This window comes from Oncorhynchus keta, chromosome 26, assembly GCF_023373465.1.
Source record: "Oncorhynchus keta strain PuntledgeMale-10-30-2019 chromosome 26, Oket_V2, whole genome shotgun sequence".
NCBI lineage: Eukaryota > Metazoa > Chordata > Actinopteri > Salmoniformes > Salmonidae > Oncorhynchus > Oncorhynchus keta.
This window is the reverse complement of record NC_068446.1, coordinates 28,927,871-28,943,142: the sequence shown is the minus strand read 5'-3', so window position 1 is coordinate 28,943,142 and position 15,272 is coordinate 28,927,871. Positions and strand designations below refer to the sequence as shown.

General features: G+C 41.1%; 2 protein-coding genes across 13 annotated transcripts in view; one reads left to right on the top strand and one right to left on the bottom strand.

Moving 5' to 3' along the window:
• The window catches only part of LOC118371593 (transducin-like enhancer protein 1), a 50,927-nt gene extending 45,271 nt beyond the window's left edge, over nucleotides 1-5,656 (top strand). For all 7 annotated transcript variants that reach the window (XM_052480498.1, XM_052480499.1, XM_052480496.1 and 4 more), the window contains 6 exons: nucleotides 317-566; nucleotides 925-1,172; nucleotides 1,499-1,646; nucleotides 4,284-4,434; nucleotides 4,831-4,907; nucleotides 5,175-5,656. In XM_052480498.1, the coding sequence (XP_052336458.1) occupies nucleotides 317-566; nucleotides 925-1,172; nucleotides 1,499-1,646; nucleotides 4,284-4,434; nucleotides 4,831-4,907; nucleotides 5,175-5,282 (982 nt within the window). In that variant the 3' untranslated portion in view covers nucleotides 5,283-5,656. The remainder of the gene's footprint in view (nucleotides 1-316; nucleotides 567-924; nucleotides 1,173-1,498; nucleotides 1,647-4,283; nucleotides 4,435-4,830; nucleotides 4,908-5,174) is intronic.
• A 1,244-nt stretch (nucleotides 5,657-6,900) lies between these two features.
• LOC118371594 (transducin-like enhancer protein 4) overlaps nucleotides 6,901-15,272 on the bottom strand; it is an 86,027-nt gene continuing 77,655 nt past the window's right edge. For 5 of the 6 annotated variants that reach the window (XM_052480506.1, XM_052480507.1, XM_052480504.1 and 2 more), the window contains 2 exons: nucleotides 9,842-9,937; nucleotides 6,901-9,151 (listed from right to left, as the gene is read on the bottom strand). In XM_052480506.1, coding sequence (XP_052336466.1) covers nucleotides 9,008-9,151; nucleotides 9,842-9,937 — 240 coding nt within the window. In that variant the 3' untranslated portion in view covers nucleotides 6,901-9,007. The remainder of the gene's footprint in view (nucleotides 9,152-9,841; nucleotides 9,938-15,272) is intronic. The other variant, XM_052480508.1, reaches the window with a different exon arrangement.

Genomic DNA, 15,272 nt, shown 5'->3' with positions numbered 1-15,272 from the left:
CTACTTGGGAAACAATTTGAGACTCTGACCTTTGTGATTGGTGTTTGAGCCAACTGATTGGCTCAAACGCATTAAGTAGGAAGAAATTGGACAAATTAAAATGTATTTGATTTACTTAAACAACTATTTACTACAAGATTCCATATGTATTATTTCATAGTTTTGATGTCTTCACTATTATTCTACAATGTAGATAATAGTAAAAAATAAAGAAAAACCCTTGAATGAATAGGTGTTCCCAAATTTTTGACCGGTAGTGTATACAGTAATATTTTTGTTCTTCTCCTCCCTCTGTTTAACTCCTCTCTCTCACCAGTGCCTACTCTTTCCATGTAAGTGCGGATGGACAGATGCAGCCGGTGCCTTTCCCTCCAGACGCCCTGCTGGGCCCGGGCATCCCGCGGCACGCCCGGCAGATCCACACTCTGAACCATGGAGAGGTGGTGTGTGCCGTTACCATCAGCACCTCCACACGCCACGTCTACACCGGCGGCAAGGGGTGTGTCAAGGTGTGGGACATCAGCCAGCCTGGCAGCAAGAGTGCCATGGCCCAGCTCGACTGTCTGGTGAGTGGAGAGACACTCTGCTTAGAGACACAAACACACTGACACCAAAGAGATAGCAAATGAAGGACTCACTCGAACAGTGGTCATGTAAGGACAACTTAAAGTGATAGGCATTTTATTTTTATTTTTTTATACTTTACAGTGTACATGAAAAATGTATGTACCACGTTGTCTTGAAGGGAAATGTTGCTGGGTGGTAATGTTTTACTCTGGTGGTACTGCTGCGGCTGCAATCCTTGGAGGACTTAATTCTACTGCGGTCATATTATTAATAGTTGTGAATTTTATGTTGCCCACCGCACACAGACACATTTGCACCCTCTAATTACTTGAGTTATTTTCTCTGTTACCCAATCAGAATAGGGATAACTACATCCGCTCCTGCAAACTCCTCCCTGATGGCCGGACCCTCATCGTTGGAGGCGAGGCTAGCACACTGTCAATCTGGGACTTGGCCACACCCACTCCCCGCATTAAGGCGGAGTTGACGTCTTCTGCCCCGGCCTGCTACGCTCTGGCCATTTCCCCCGACAACAAGGTCTGCTTCTCCTGCTGCAGCGACGGAAACATTGTAGTCTGGGACCTGCACAACCAGACCCTGGTTAGGTAAGGAGAGTAGAACGAGCGGGGGATAAAGAGGAAGATGAGGGGAAATATTGTGGTATGGGACCAGCACAACCAGATCCTGGGCAGAAGAGGAGGAGAAGGAGGGTAGTGTAGGGCTGGAGAAGAGGAGAAGGAGGGTAGGGTAGGTGTGGAGAGGAGGAGAAGGAGGGTAGTGTAGGGCTGGAGAGGAGGAGGGTAGTGTAGGGCTGGAGAGGAGAGTGCATAAGAGGAGAGTGAGAGGGTAGGGCAGGAGAGTGGGCTAGATGACTATGGATCACATCTGAATGGCTCTGGGTTGATGTTGATTGTATCTCTGTGCTCCCCAGGCAGTTCCAGGGCCACACTGACGGGGCCAGCTGTATTGATATCTCCAACGATGGGACCAAACTGTGGACGGGGGGGCTGGACAACACAGTACGCTGCTGGGACCTGAGAGAGGGACGACAGCTGCAGCAGCACGACTTCACCTCACAGGTACTGACACCAACTGAGACTAGATCAGGGCCAGTATTCAGTGTCTCAGAGTATAAAATTGATTCTAAGAATATACTGAGAATATACATTTTACCCCTACTTTTATGAGTTGCCAGTACGTGTCTTGATAATAGAAAAATACAGTGAGTCAGTGGTTCCTGCACCACATGCAACTGCTTTGGAGTTGTTGAAAGAGTGTTTTGATATTTCTATATGATCAATCCTTATACAATCTAGGTCTGTGTACAACAGTAGACTTATCTCTTGTGCTCTAGACAATGATTTCACAAGATATGCCTAGATACTTAGAACCATAAGGCTAATAAATAATAAATCTTATTTTTGATTATTTAATTAAACTACATATGTGTTATTTCAAGTTATCCTTTTAGAGTGCAATTTCACATTGTAAAGAGAAATGTTAACTTTGATTGTTCGATGAACATTCTAGACCTTTCAAATGATTTATAGATCATTATCGGTAAGTGACGTGATGCCTACTGTGCCAAAGCAATTTAGTTGTGTGTTAATATAATGGTAATATTATTTTTTTTAAATTAAATTTTAACAACCATCAGTTAGTTAAAAAAAGGTTGGCCCCTTTATTTTCTCTTTTTTTACATATTTTGGATATTAATTGCTCTTCAACTAAAACCTAATATTAGATTAAGGCTCCCTGGGTGAACAAATAACCTGTTGCATACCTTTGTTTATGAAATAAATGAAAAAGTATCAACACCCCTGTGTGAAAAAGTAATTGCCTTTTTACACTCAATAACTGGTTGTGCTACCTTTTAGGAAGTGTTTGGTTGCAGTCATTGCAGCTATAGTTCATCAGTCTCTCACATCACTGTGGAGGAAATTTGGCCCACTCTTCCATGCAGAACTGCTTTAACTCAGCAAAACATTTGTCGGTTTTCGAGTACGACCTGCTCATTTCAGGTCCTGCCACAACATTTCAATCAGGTTTAGGTCTGGACTTCCAGGTTTCTTTTCAGCCATTCTGATGTAGACTTGCTTTTGTGTGTTGAATCATTGCTGCATGACCCAGCTGCGCTTCAGCTTAACCATGAATTCTACTCTGTATCAATTCTCTGATACACAGCAGAATTCATGGTTCTTTCAAGGAGGGCAAGTTGTCCATGTCCTGAGGCAGCAAAGCATCCCCAAACCATCACACTACCACAACGCTGGATCCAAAAAGTAACATATTGAATCTGTATAGGCTGATCATCCAGGTGCTTCCTGGCAAACTTGAGTCAGCGTTTTGGACGACATGGGTCCCATAATGCCTGCCGAAAACCAAACACTGCATTCCACAGTAAGAACCTCGTACCAACGGTCAAGTTTGGTGGTGGTAGAGTGACGGTTTGGGGACCTGGAAGACTTATGTGTGTTTTGAAACGTGCTATAGAGATCACAGCTGGCGATGCCTTATCGCGATTGGTTATTCCCTATTTGAAACAATGTCAATGAGCATCATCACTATCTTTTCTTTGCAGTAACTGTTGTGATTACCAGCTGAGATAAACCTGTGTTGATTTTAATCCTGGCTCAGAGTTTGTCTGAGCAGTGTCTTAACATCATCCTAAAACCTACTAATATATGCCATTTAGCGGACGCTTTTATCCAAAGCGACTTAGTCATGTGTGCATACATCATCCGGGAATTGAAAAACCTAACTGAGCTACAGAAGGACCTGAGGACCTCTGAGCTTTGAGTGTTTTTAGTCTTAACACGATTCCTAAAACTTTTTCTGAGATGCTATGTGGATACATCCCCAGTACTGTACTTCACTTGTTAATATATATGGAGTGGCTGCGTTTCTGGATTTTCTGGAACCCGATTTGCCGTAGCTAAATATGGAGATTTATTGGCATGTGAAGTATTTTTTTTACATTTCCGTACTGCTGCCCACTCCGCTGCCCACTCCGCTGCCCACTCCGTTGCCCACTCCGCTGCCCACTCCGCTGCCCACTCCGCTGCCTATGTAGCGGCTCTCAGTAGTGATTGGAAGTTTGGATCTTTTTACTGACTCCAATCTTTTCAACTCATTCAGTCAAAATAACATCTTTCAACTCATTTAGTTTGATTCAGTAATGCCCAGAGCACGCAGGACCCCCTACCGGCAAACTTAAAACTGGAATCATGTTTCTACAAGCTTCTAGTTCACTGTTGGAGGCTTATTGTAGCTGTCATTTGTGACTGTTTGAAGCACGCTTTTATAAGTATCAATGTACATACGATTATTTATTGATGGCTTTGAAACGAGGTCTAGTTGTGGCCACAAAGGACTAGATTGTGAATGACTTTTGGCGGAATGCTTTCGGCTTGACTGCCGCGAGGGAGATTAGCACAATATCGTTTGAACTGCAGCAGCTCCCCAAATGAATTGTTCGAGTGTTGAGCAGAGGCGGGTGTTTGTTTTGGTTCTACAAAGCTGTGTCCATCGATAACATTCGCTAATCAATTAATTGCGTTCATTCTTGCACCATGTGATCAATTATCAGTTCTAAACATGTACTTTTCTTTGTCAAACTGTATCCACAGCCACAGCCTAATATACAAGACCTGTCGCTCCATTCAGTCGTGTAATGAGCTTTTCCTCTCTCTCTCTCATCCTCTCCCTCCCTCCAGATCTTTTCTTTGGGCTACTGTCCTACAGGAGAGTGGCTGGCAGTGGGCATGGAGAGCAGTAATGTAGAAGTGCTGCATGTCTCCAAACCAGACAAGTACCAGCTGCACCTCCATGAGAGCTGTGTGCTCTCCCTCAAGTTTGCCTACTGTGGTACGTACCACACTGCTAATTGTTCCATTCAAATGTTTTCTTGTGTGATCTTGAGGACAAAATAAAAATTTTAGTCATTTAGCAGACTCTTATCCAGAGCGACACAGAATTAGTGCATTCATCTTAAGTAGCTAGGTGGGACAACCACATATCTCATTCATAGTAAGTACATTTTCCTTCAGTAAAGTATCTATGAGCAAAAGGATAGTAGGAAAATAAGAAAAAGGGAGGGAGACTTATTTAAGATACTCTTTTGAATAGGTAGGGTTAGCCTGAAATGACTGTGGCTCACAATGCAGATGTCTCTTTCTCCCGGTATGCAACAAACTAGCAATCCCTCTGTCATGCTGCATCTCCTCTGCCCATCTCCCATTGTGTGTGTCTTTGGTTCTGCAGGTAAATGGTTTGTGAGCACAGGCAAAGATAACCTTCTGAACGCATGGCGGACACCCTATGGATCAAGCATATTCCAAGTAGGTCCCCGCTTTGATTTACTACTGGTTTGTGCCTTAAACTTTGTCACTAGAGAAATTCTATTTCAAATGCATTTGTTGGATTTCTAGTTAATTAAGCCATTTATTATATAAATCACTTTTTTATAATGTGTGTGTGTGTGTGTGTGTGTGTGTGTGTGTGTGTGTGTGTGTGTGTGTGTGTGTGTGTGTGTGTGTGTGTGTGTGTGTGTGTGTGTGTGTGTGTGTAACTGGAGTCTTAATTTTTAACTATTTTTGTTTCTCCAGTCAAAGGAGTCGTCTTCTGTGCTCAGCTGTGACATCTCCCCTGATGACCAGTTCATTGTGACAGGCTCGGGTGACAAGAAGGCCACTGTGTACGAAGTCATCTACTGATGAGGGAGCACTCTGATTGGATAAAGTGGGGGTGAGGCTCCCTTGGCGCACCACCAATGGACTGTAAAGAGAGTGGTGGGCGTCGTGGAGACCAGAGACACATTGTACTTTGTTTTATTTACTTTCGTAAAGGATGCAGATGAGGGTGAAGTCGAATATCTGGAACTTTGACCTTAAAAAAAATATGCTCAGAAAAAGCTGGTAGTCTAGTGACACAAAACGTGGGATTCCTCCAAAGACCTCTGATTTTCCCTCACCTTTTTTCTCTCTTTTTTTTACAAAATGAAAAAACATATTTTTTTAGCCTTAGAATTCATGATGAGCAGTAGGACCATGGTGTGTGCACAGAGGGAGATAAGGGGGTTGTGAGTGCTGGGGGGTGTGTGACTACAGTTTTGTGTGTAGCCTTACCCAGTCTCTGCTCGTATCACTGTCTGTCTGTACTCATCTAGTAGATGGCATGGCGGACAGACAGTTTGCTGTGAGATTCCAATGACTAAAGGTGGTTAGATTCAGCAGCAATATGATTGTATTGTAATACATGATAAAAGGACAGAACACTATCCAGAATACAAAACTAAAATTTGTGTTCACAGTATTCTGCAATTTCAGGGAAATGGCTACTTACATCAACACTCAACAATTACATGTTTTCTATTGTATTTGTTAGGGCACATAGACAGGTATTTTCACTACTGCATCGTGACCTTGAACTCAGTATATATCAACTGTAAATAAAGCTCTCTGAAGGCAAAAAAAAGACATTCGTGGGTCGGATTTGCTTAGAGCCGGGGAGAAAAAGAAATGGAAAAACTAAATTGTATGATGGTTTGTACATTGTAGTTGAGTAACTTTTAAGTGCATATTCCGAAGAGCAGCAGGACTGTGACTGACCACCATACAGGGCTGATGGGTCTGGAAAGGTTGGTAAGATGTCTGCAGCCACACAGCTTAGTGGGAGCTTTGATATGAGTCTGGCTGACTGTCTGCTGCTTTTAATGTCATTGTGTCCTTAACTGGAAGTGTGGCTGAGGAGGACCTGCCTCGAACTTCAGTGTCCTCTCAACCCTTCCCTACACACCCTGTGTATTCGCTCTCTATAGTACAGCTTTGCTCAGAACAGAAGCCTCAACCATGAGTAGGTCTCATATCCAAAGGTGGACATGTTCCATGAGTGGGGAGTTCTGCCTGTGTACAGATGGATAATGATAACACAATGTGTTCAAAGCTACTGTGTGCCCCCCTGTAAATCTGAACGGTCTGAAGAGTACATGTCATGGAGGCCCATGTCTTTATAATGTACTCATTAGGAGTGGGATGAAGTGGCCCTGGCCTAGACATTTACCTGGAGGAGCTGGTGATTTATGGGATGATGGAGGTATTCTCTAGATGGGGAGGAGGTATTCTCTAGATGGGGAGCCGGTATGTACTGGCCAAGGAATGGACCTGTGGGCTAGGTGAAAGACGTTAGGGCTGGGGGAATGATGTGGGCAAGAGTAGATCTAGGTGATGTAATGAGACCAATAAACTATTTTGTATGGTTCTTGGTGTTTTCATACTGTACTGCATGTTTCCAACATTCTAAACTGCATTCAATAAGAACAATGAATACTCAGCAGGCACTTAAAAGATGAACCATTTATTTTTCCAGTCGTAGTATTTCTTGTAGCACACATGGGAAATTCTTTAGAAAGGAAAACAATTAATTTATTACATTTTAATTTCATTGGCTTTAAGTCATTAAATAAGAGCACTATTCAATCCGTAGCGCTGAAGAGCTGTGCTACAGTGCGGTAGAAATTTAACCGCAATGTTCCCACTTTCAAGGAGACTTCATTAATGATAAAAAAACGGCATATGTCAGCGCAATCGAAGATGACCCTTAAATTTCAATCACGCTACGGATTGAATCGAGCACTTAAAACAAGTCATTAACTGTCGTAACAGAGAAAGCAGGGGCTGTGAAGGTTTTACTGACAGTGACCACGTTTACATGCACACCAATATCCCGTTATTCTGGATACTTAAGTATTTTGTTTCGAAGTAGACGCATATAATGGGATATATTTGACAATAATCCGAAAAGGCTTGTATCCCGGTTCTGAGAACCAGATAAGATGCCTGGGATGTGCTAATCTTCGACGGGATACTGTGGCATATAAACATTTTATCCCGTTTCGAATATCATGGGTGTTGTGATATTTTCATCTGATTGTCAAACAAATCACTTCAAAAAGTAGGCTACCATAATAATTCCATAATTTATTTTGCTTAGACTCTACTGGACCGTATAGCTTACTGACTACTTTCACCCTTATTTTTACACATTTCTGACATATAGTAGGCCAGAATATGATTTCCAACATTCGGTAAACCATTTGCCAACTTGTTGCCCGGGAAGACTAAAGTAGTGCACACCAGAATGTCTTACACCGATAGAATGAATGCATTAGTAATCTAATTAACACCAGTAAAGTTGTCTTTCATTTAGGGACCGAGGAGAAAATGCAATAATTTAAACGGTGGAATGATTGGTCCTGTGCAAAATGTCCAAATGTGATCAGTTTGACTGGTTTTAAGGAAATGAACAGCTGATGAAACAAGTTTCCAAAAAGACTTCAGTTTGTCTTGGTGCATATTTTCATGTGGTTGAAATACTGTCTGCTTGCATAAGTGACCAAGATAAAACGCATTACACACATTTTCCCCAAGAGATAATTTTTCTCACTCTAGTTCCTGACAATTTACATTAATTGTATAATTTTACTGCAAGAAATGCATAATTCAACAGGAGTTAATATTATGTTATACTATATGTGAGGTTATAGACCTACAGTTAGTGTCCAGATTTCAGTTACTATTCCATTTAGCCCATATGAACTTAAAATGAGGAATATTCTGTTTATTCATAGAGAGATACAGGGATATCAAAGGTGCATGTAAATAACTGATCCCAAATAAGACCTTAAGCGGGATATGAGCTACAATCCGGAATACATGTACGCATGTAAACGTGGTCAGTGAGCTGAGAGACACCCGCAATAACATCTGCTAAATATGTGTATGTGACCAATAAAATTTGATTTTTAATTGAGAGAGACTGTCTATGGCTGACAGGCAATGAGAGGGATGGGGAGGCAGGCACCATATACTGTACACTTCCCAATGTCTCTTCACCTTTCCCCTAACACCTGCTGCTGTATACTGACCGACTATAGATTGAACAGAAACACTGAAATAGCATTACACACTAATGACTGAAAACCTACATAAGTACAGTTATCACTTCTGCTTGAAACAGGAACAAAAACAGGAGTCGGAACAAGCCTTCCCCAAAATGGTAGCCCAGTTTTAGGACCCCTGTGGTGTTGTGAAAAGGGCAGTACAGTCCACTGCTTGTCACCATCACCAAGGAGAAGGACACAGATAAAAAAAAAATTAAAAAGACAAATATATTTCCCTCACCCACTTGTGTGTCACTAGGTTGTGTAGTGTATCGCTTAATTTTGCTCTCCAAGGCCAACGTACAGACGTAGGCAAACACAGCACGCTCTTAAAATATTCAATATTCAAGAAGCTTGAGCATGACTTAAAACAAATGTACACATTAAGCTCTGTGACAAGTTCTACCGAAGCAGGGTTTTGCAATGTACGTGGATATCATCAATTTCCTTATTTGCTACACGTTGAAGCATGTAGTATTAAACAGGGAAGTTAAATGAGCATTAAACGGTGAGTGGTGTCAGGAGAACAAGCCGTTGTTGGTAAGCATGAAGATGAACAGCCCAGTGTTGCTCCTGTCTGTTTAGTGTTTGTGGCACAGGGGCCCGCTGAGACTCAGATTGACTCCGCTCCTCATTAAACGCGGCCTTTGTGAGACAAAAGTAAAATAGATATTAGGGGAGTGAGACAGGGAGCGCTGCTATGAATATTTAATTGGGTGCAGGGCTGTGTGTGTGTGTGTGTATATATATCTGTGTTGTGGGTATATCTCTGGGGCAGAGCTCTAGCACTTCTCCAGCCCGGCTCACGGTGATAGCTCTCCCAAGCTCCTGACACCCCTTGCTGGGGAGCTGTGGCGCAGCGTTGGCATCATTAAGGGTTCCACTGTCTGACTAATGAATCGATTGTCTGGTATCAGTGCTCCTCGCTGCAGCTCCCAGAGTGGCTCGCTCCTCCTCTGGGGTTTCCCTTCTGCTGAGCTCTTAATCAGAAAACAGCACTAATTACCCTCCTTTTCTCCCTCCCCTTCCTTCTCTTGTTATCTCTAGCCCTCTCCCTCCATCTTACTCTCCCTCTCTCTTGCGCTCTACGCATCTCTCCCTCTTTCTACCCTGCCTCATCCTCAGGGCTATGGTGGTAGTGTACATGCTGGGATGAGCAGCTAGCTGAGATGAGGGGGTGTTGTAGTAGGGTCCTTTGGGAGCTGGAGCTGGGAAGATTGCTACTGTACAAAAGAGCCATAGCTGCCCCCACCTGCCCTGCTGTAGTCCTGAAGTAGGTACCCACCCCCCACCCCCCCACACACAAACACTTATTTCCTGTTCTCAGTAGACCACCTCATACACAGTGGCCTTCTTGTCTCCAGAACCAGTCACTATGTACTTATCATCCGGTGACACGTCACAACTCAGGACAGACGAGGACTCCTTGGACTGACAGAGAGAGAGCGAGCGAGAAGAAGAAAGGAGAGCGGGAGGGGGAAAGAGACGGAGAGAGGAAGAAAAGAAAGAAGTTGTTACAAATCAGTGAGTCATCCATGAACTCTGATGTGGACCAGAGGTGGACCTGCCAAAGCCTGGTCATTATCAGTAGGTGTAATAACACTCAGCTCCATGTGTTAAACAAGGGAGTGAAACTGAGATTAAACAGAGAAACTGATAAGGCACTGCCATACTGTGTTGGATCTTGTCTAGCCATCTTGTCTCGAGTACCACAATGGAAATAAGTCCCAGACTTTGTGTGTTATCCTCGATTTTATGTATGTGCATGTATGGCTTTTTCAAGTTTTATGTTTGCTTGTTTTTTTTTAAATGGTCAAATTAATAAACTAAACAAAATGGAGTCACAGACAGTATGAAACAGACAGAGAGACAGATGTGTGTTTACTCAGGAACACAGATATGTCTGGGAAGGAACACACTTCCACAGCAGTGGGTGAGTGAGTGATTAGGAGAGATCTCCCTGTGGGTCCCACATGGCACCACACATCGCTGCTCTACTCAGGAAGCTAATGTCTCACTCACCTCATGCCTCTATAGCACCATTTGTATCTGGTTCAAACATGTCCTTTGTCCACATTCTGATTGTGCCCACATTTTCAGACAGGTGTAGATGATTAAAAGATTCATTAAACTGATTGTGGTATATAAATCTCACTGATCATCCCCAAAGCTAACACCTCATTTGGCCGCCTTTCCTTCCAGTTCTCTGCTGCCAGTGACTGGAACGAATTGCAAAAATCGTTGGAGACTTTTATTTCCCTCACCAACTTTAAACATCAACTATCTGAGCAGGTAACCAATCGCTGCAGCTGTACCTAGTCCATCTGTAAATAGTCCACCCAATCTACCTACCTCATCCCCATACTGTTTTGTTTTATTTACTTTTCTGCTCTTTTGCACACCAGTATCTCTACCAGTATCTCTACACACCAGTATCTCTACTCATCATCTGCTCATTTATCACTCCAGTGTTAATCTGCTAAAATGTAATTATTCGCTCCTATGGCCTATTTATTGCCTACCTCCTCATGCCTTTTGCACACACTGTATATAGACTTTGTTTTTCTACTGTGTCATTGACTTGTTTGTTGTGTTATTGACTTGTTTATTGTTTACTCCATGTGTAACTGTGTTGTCTGTGTCACACTGCTTTGCTTTATCTTTGCCAGGTCGCAGTTGCAAATGAGAACGTGTTCTCAACTAGCCTACCTGGTTAAATAAAGGTGTTCTCAACTAGCCTACCTGGTTAAATAAAGGTGAAATAAAAAATAGTGATCAGGTCTTCCTGACCACCTCCTGTAAGATATTCAGACACATTGTGTAGACGGATCTGGACAGTGAAACCATTTAAATCATCATTATCCCTCCCTCAAATCATGTCTTAAAAGAAATACATTATTTTCAAAGAATATCTGGACAAAGGACGCATGTAAGTGTAACCGATGTGAAATGGATAGCCAGGGTACGCACTAATAGCTTTACAATCGGTGATGTCACTCGCCCTGAGACCTTGAAGTAGTTGTTCCCCTTGCTCTGCAAGGGCCGTGGCTTTTGTGGAGCGATGGGTAACGATACTTCGAGGGTGGCTGTTGTCAATGTGTGCAGAGGGTCCCTGGTTTGAGCCCAGGTAGGGGTGAGGAGAGGGGCTATACTGTTACATAAGCACTAGGTATAAACCAGGCTTGTCTCTATGTTGGTCCACTACAGAGTTGGCTCAAAATGCCCTAATAACACTAGTGTGTATTTTCAGAGGAGGCTGGTGGGAGGAGATATAGGAGGACAGGCTCATTGTATTGGCTAGAATGGATTATTGGATCGGTACTACATGTTTGACTCTATTCCATTCCAGGCATTACAATAAGCCTGTCCTCCAATAGCTCCTCCCACCAGCCTCACTGATTATCGGCCTAGATGTATTAATTTAATCAAAATAGGGCACAAAATAACACGTTTTTGTTTGGACACAATCGGAATAGTAAATAATAAATGATGGTCTTTCTGGTGTATTATTGACCAGTCTCTACTTTTTTGAAAATGACCAAGTCATTACAAGGGTTTTAGATCATTCCAGTAATAGTAATTGCTACACAATACATGTTTTATAACAGACTGCCTGTAAATTTTATTCTTCTTCATCTGACCAGCAGAGTGATGTCTCCTGAGTGGTGCAGTGGTCAAAGGCACTGCATCTCTGTGCTAGAGGCATCACTACAGACCCTTGTTTGATTCCAGGCTGTATCACAACCGGCTGTGATTGGGAGTCCCATAGGGCGGTGCACAATTGGCCCAGCATCGTCCATGTTAGGCCGTCATTATAAACAATCATTTGTTCTTAACTGACTTGCCTAGTTAAATAAACATTTCAAAAAGTCAACCCAGGTTCTTAAAGGAACAATCCACCTAAAACCCCAAATTCCTATGATTACAGTGTTAAATAACGAATATGTGAGAACAATATTTTTGTTGACAAATTACTCATTTTGTCGTTATAACAAGGTTAGTAGCAACGTGAAAATCGTTGTGGAAATCTGTTGCAGATCAAGTCGACTACAAAACCCACTGGCTAGTTAGCTAGGTATCTACTAGTCAGCAAACGAAGCTACACACAATAATACCAACGTCAATATCAGCATGCGAAGTAGCTAGCTACCTGTAAAATCACAGAAAGAAACTGCAATTTACGAGTCTACAATCTCAACCATGTTCAACTTGCAGTTCCTCTCAGTCTACCTCAGAGCCCAGGGTGAAGATGTTGCTATGGTAACAACGGCCCTTTCACACAGACACACAAGGCGTGTTGGGTTTAGGGTTGCCAGGTCTAGCTAAATTCTCCAGCGAATGACTACGCAAAACCCGATCAAAAGGCCTGAAAACTATGGCCTTGTTTTTTTTCGCAGCAAGAGTTGTCACATATATTTTTTGGAAATGTCATATTAGCTAGCTAGTTCTGTTTTGTTTTTATTTGTATTTTATTATTTGAAGGCCTGTACAAGCTTTTTTTTGTAATATATATATTTTATTAACAACAAATCAATACATAAAGCACATGAGGGAACACAAGCATACATATATTACAAACAATGGACAATCGACCTTGGGGGTACAATATCACATTACAATTATGCAAGGACCTTAAGGGACATATATACTTACAATTCTAACAGCTTTTTTGGTAGTAGAGCATTTAACCGTCTTAAAATACAGTTCAATTTCTTTTTCTGGGGTACGAAAATGTGGTTTTCTGTTTGTAAATGTACATTTGTGTATATGAAATTTGGCCAAAAGAATAATGAAATTAATTACATAATGTTTCAGCTTATTTCTATTGTATGTAAAGAATCCAAACAGTACATCTCTCCACAATAGTGTAAAATCTTCAGAAATGTGTTCAATATAAACCTACTGTGTCTTGCCACAGTTTTCTTATATGAATACAATGCCAAAAAAGAACCAACACTGTTTCTGGATGGTCATTACAAAAGGAGCAATTTGAGTTGATGTTTTCCTTAAACTTCTTCATATAGTGGTTGGCAGGATAATATTTATGAATAATTTTAAAGGAAACTTCCTTAATTTTGTTTACAAGTAGGTATGTGTTTTTTTTCTACAACAGATATGATCAATAAATTCATTCCAATAAGGCATGACATAAGGTATAGATACAACATCCTGCTGAAACAAGGTTCGTATCGCTCTGTTGTTGAATGGACCAAAAGAGAAACAAATCTTTCCTACTGATGAGTCAATAGAAGGTAGGCTCTGAGGGTCAGGTCTTGACACGTTCCTGAATAATATAGCAACACCTGAGGGAATGGCATCTAAAACAATTGCAAAATCTTTAGGTGTTACAGGGACCTTGTAAAGTGATAAGAATTCCTTATAACTGAGTAAAAGACCCTCTGCATTTACCAGTTGGCTCACCAATAGGATATTATTTTGGAACCAATATTCTAAAAACAAAGAAGTATTTTTATGCAATATATCCCGATTATTCCATATATAATATCTGTGTGGAGAAAAATTGTGTTTATAAATTAAGGACCATGACAAGAAAACCTGCCAATGAAAAGCAGAAAGTTTCACTGGAATATTGTCAATATTATAATTGCAAAACAACATGAAGTTATGGCCACCAAAAGTAGAGAAGACATGATGAGGAATAAAATTCCAGATAGAAGTGGGTCTTCTTAGGAATTGTTTTATCCAATTAATCTTAAAAGTATTATTTAAAGTAGTAAAGTCCAGAAAATTCAGTCCACCATTCTCATACGTGTTCATTACAACAGTTTTCCTAATGTAATGGGTACGGTTTCTCCAAAGAAAGTTGAAAAGCATCTGGTCTATCTCCTTGCTTATTTTACTTTCAAGATATAAAGATAGAGCACCATATGTTAGTCTAGAGATACCTTCGGCCTTGGTTATAAGGACTCTACCTTTTAAAGATAAGTCCCTCTGTAGCCATTGATTTAGCTTCTTCTGGGGTTGTTTAATAAGAGGGTTCAAATTTAGTAAGCTTCTAGACTTCTGATCCTTTGTAATGGTTATGCCTAAATATGTAAGTTCTTCTTTTACTGGAATACCATAATATGAAGGTGTCAAACAATCTTTGACAGCTATGAGTTCACATTTATTAATGTTAAGATATAGACCAGACACTTTGGAAAAGGATTGTATCACATTGATCGATATGGGAATTTGGTTAGCGTCTTCCAGAAAAAGTGTAGTATCATCAGCCAGCTGACTTATAATAATTTCTTTACCAGCCATGGAAATACCTTGTACAGGACTATTATTTAAAGAATTTTCAAGAAGTTGGGTGATTAATAAAAACAGGTACGGAGAAATAGGACAACCTTGCCTAATTCCTCTCTTTAACTCAAATCTAGGTGAGGTCCCATATTTCAATTTGATAGAGCTGTTACCATTTGTATAGAGAGTCTTAATAGCCTTACAGAAAAAATCCCCAAAGCCAAGTCTCTCAAGGGAGTGGAAGAGAAACTGATGCTCTACAGTGTCAAATGCTTTATAAAAATATAAAAATAATATGAAACTATCCTCAGTTATTAGGTCTGAGTAGTCAAGTATGTTTAATACTAGTCTGACATTGTTAGAAATATTCCTCATAAAGCCAGACTGTGTTTCATCAATGATTGCATCCAGGACTTCTTTAATTATTTTTGCAAGTAGTAAGGCTAATATCTTATAGTCATTATTATTGTATTAGTAGTGTTATTATATTAGCGTTATTAACCCCCGACTCATTGTA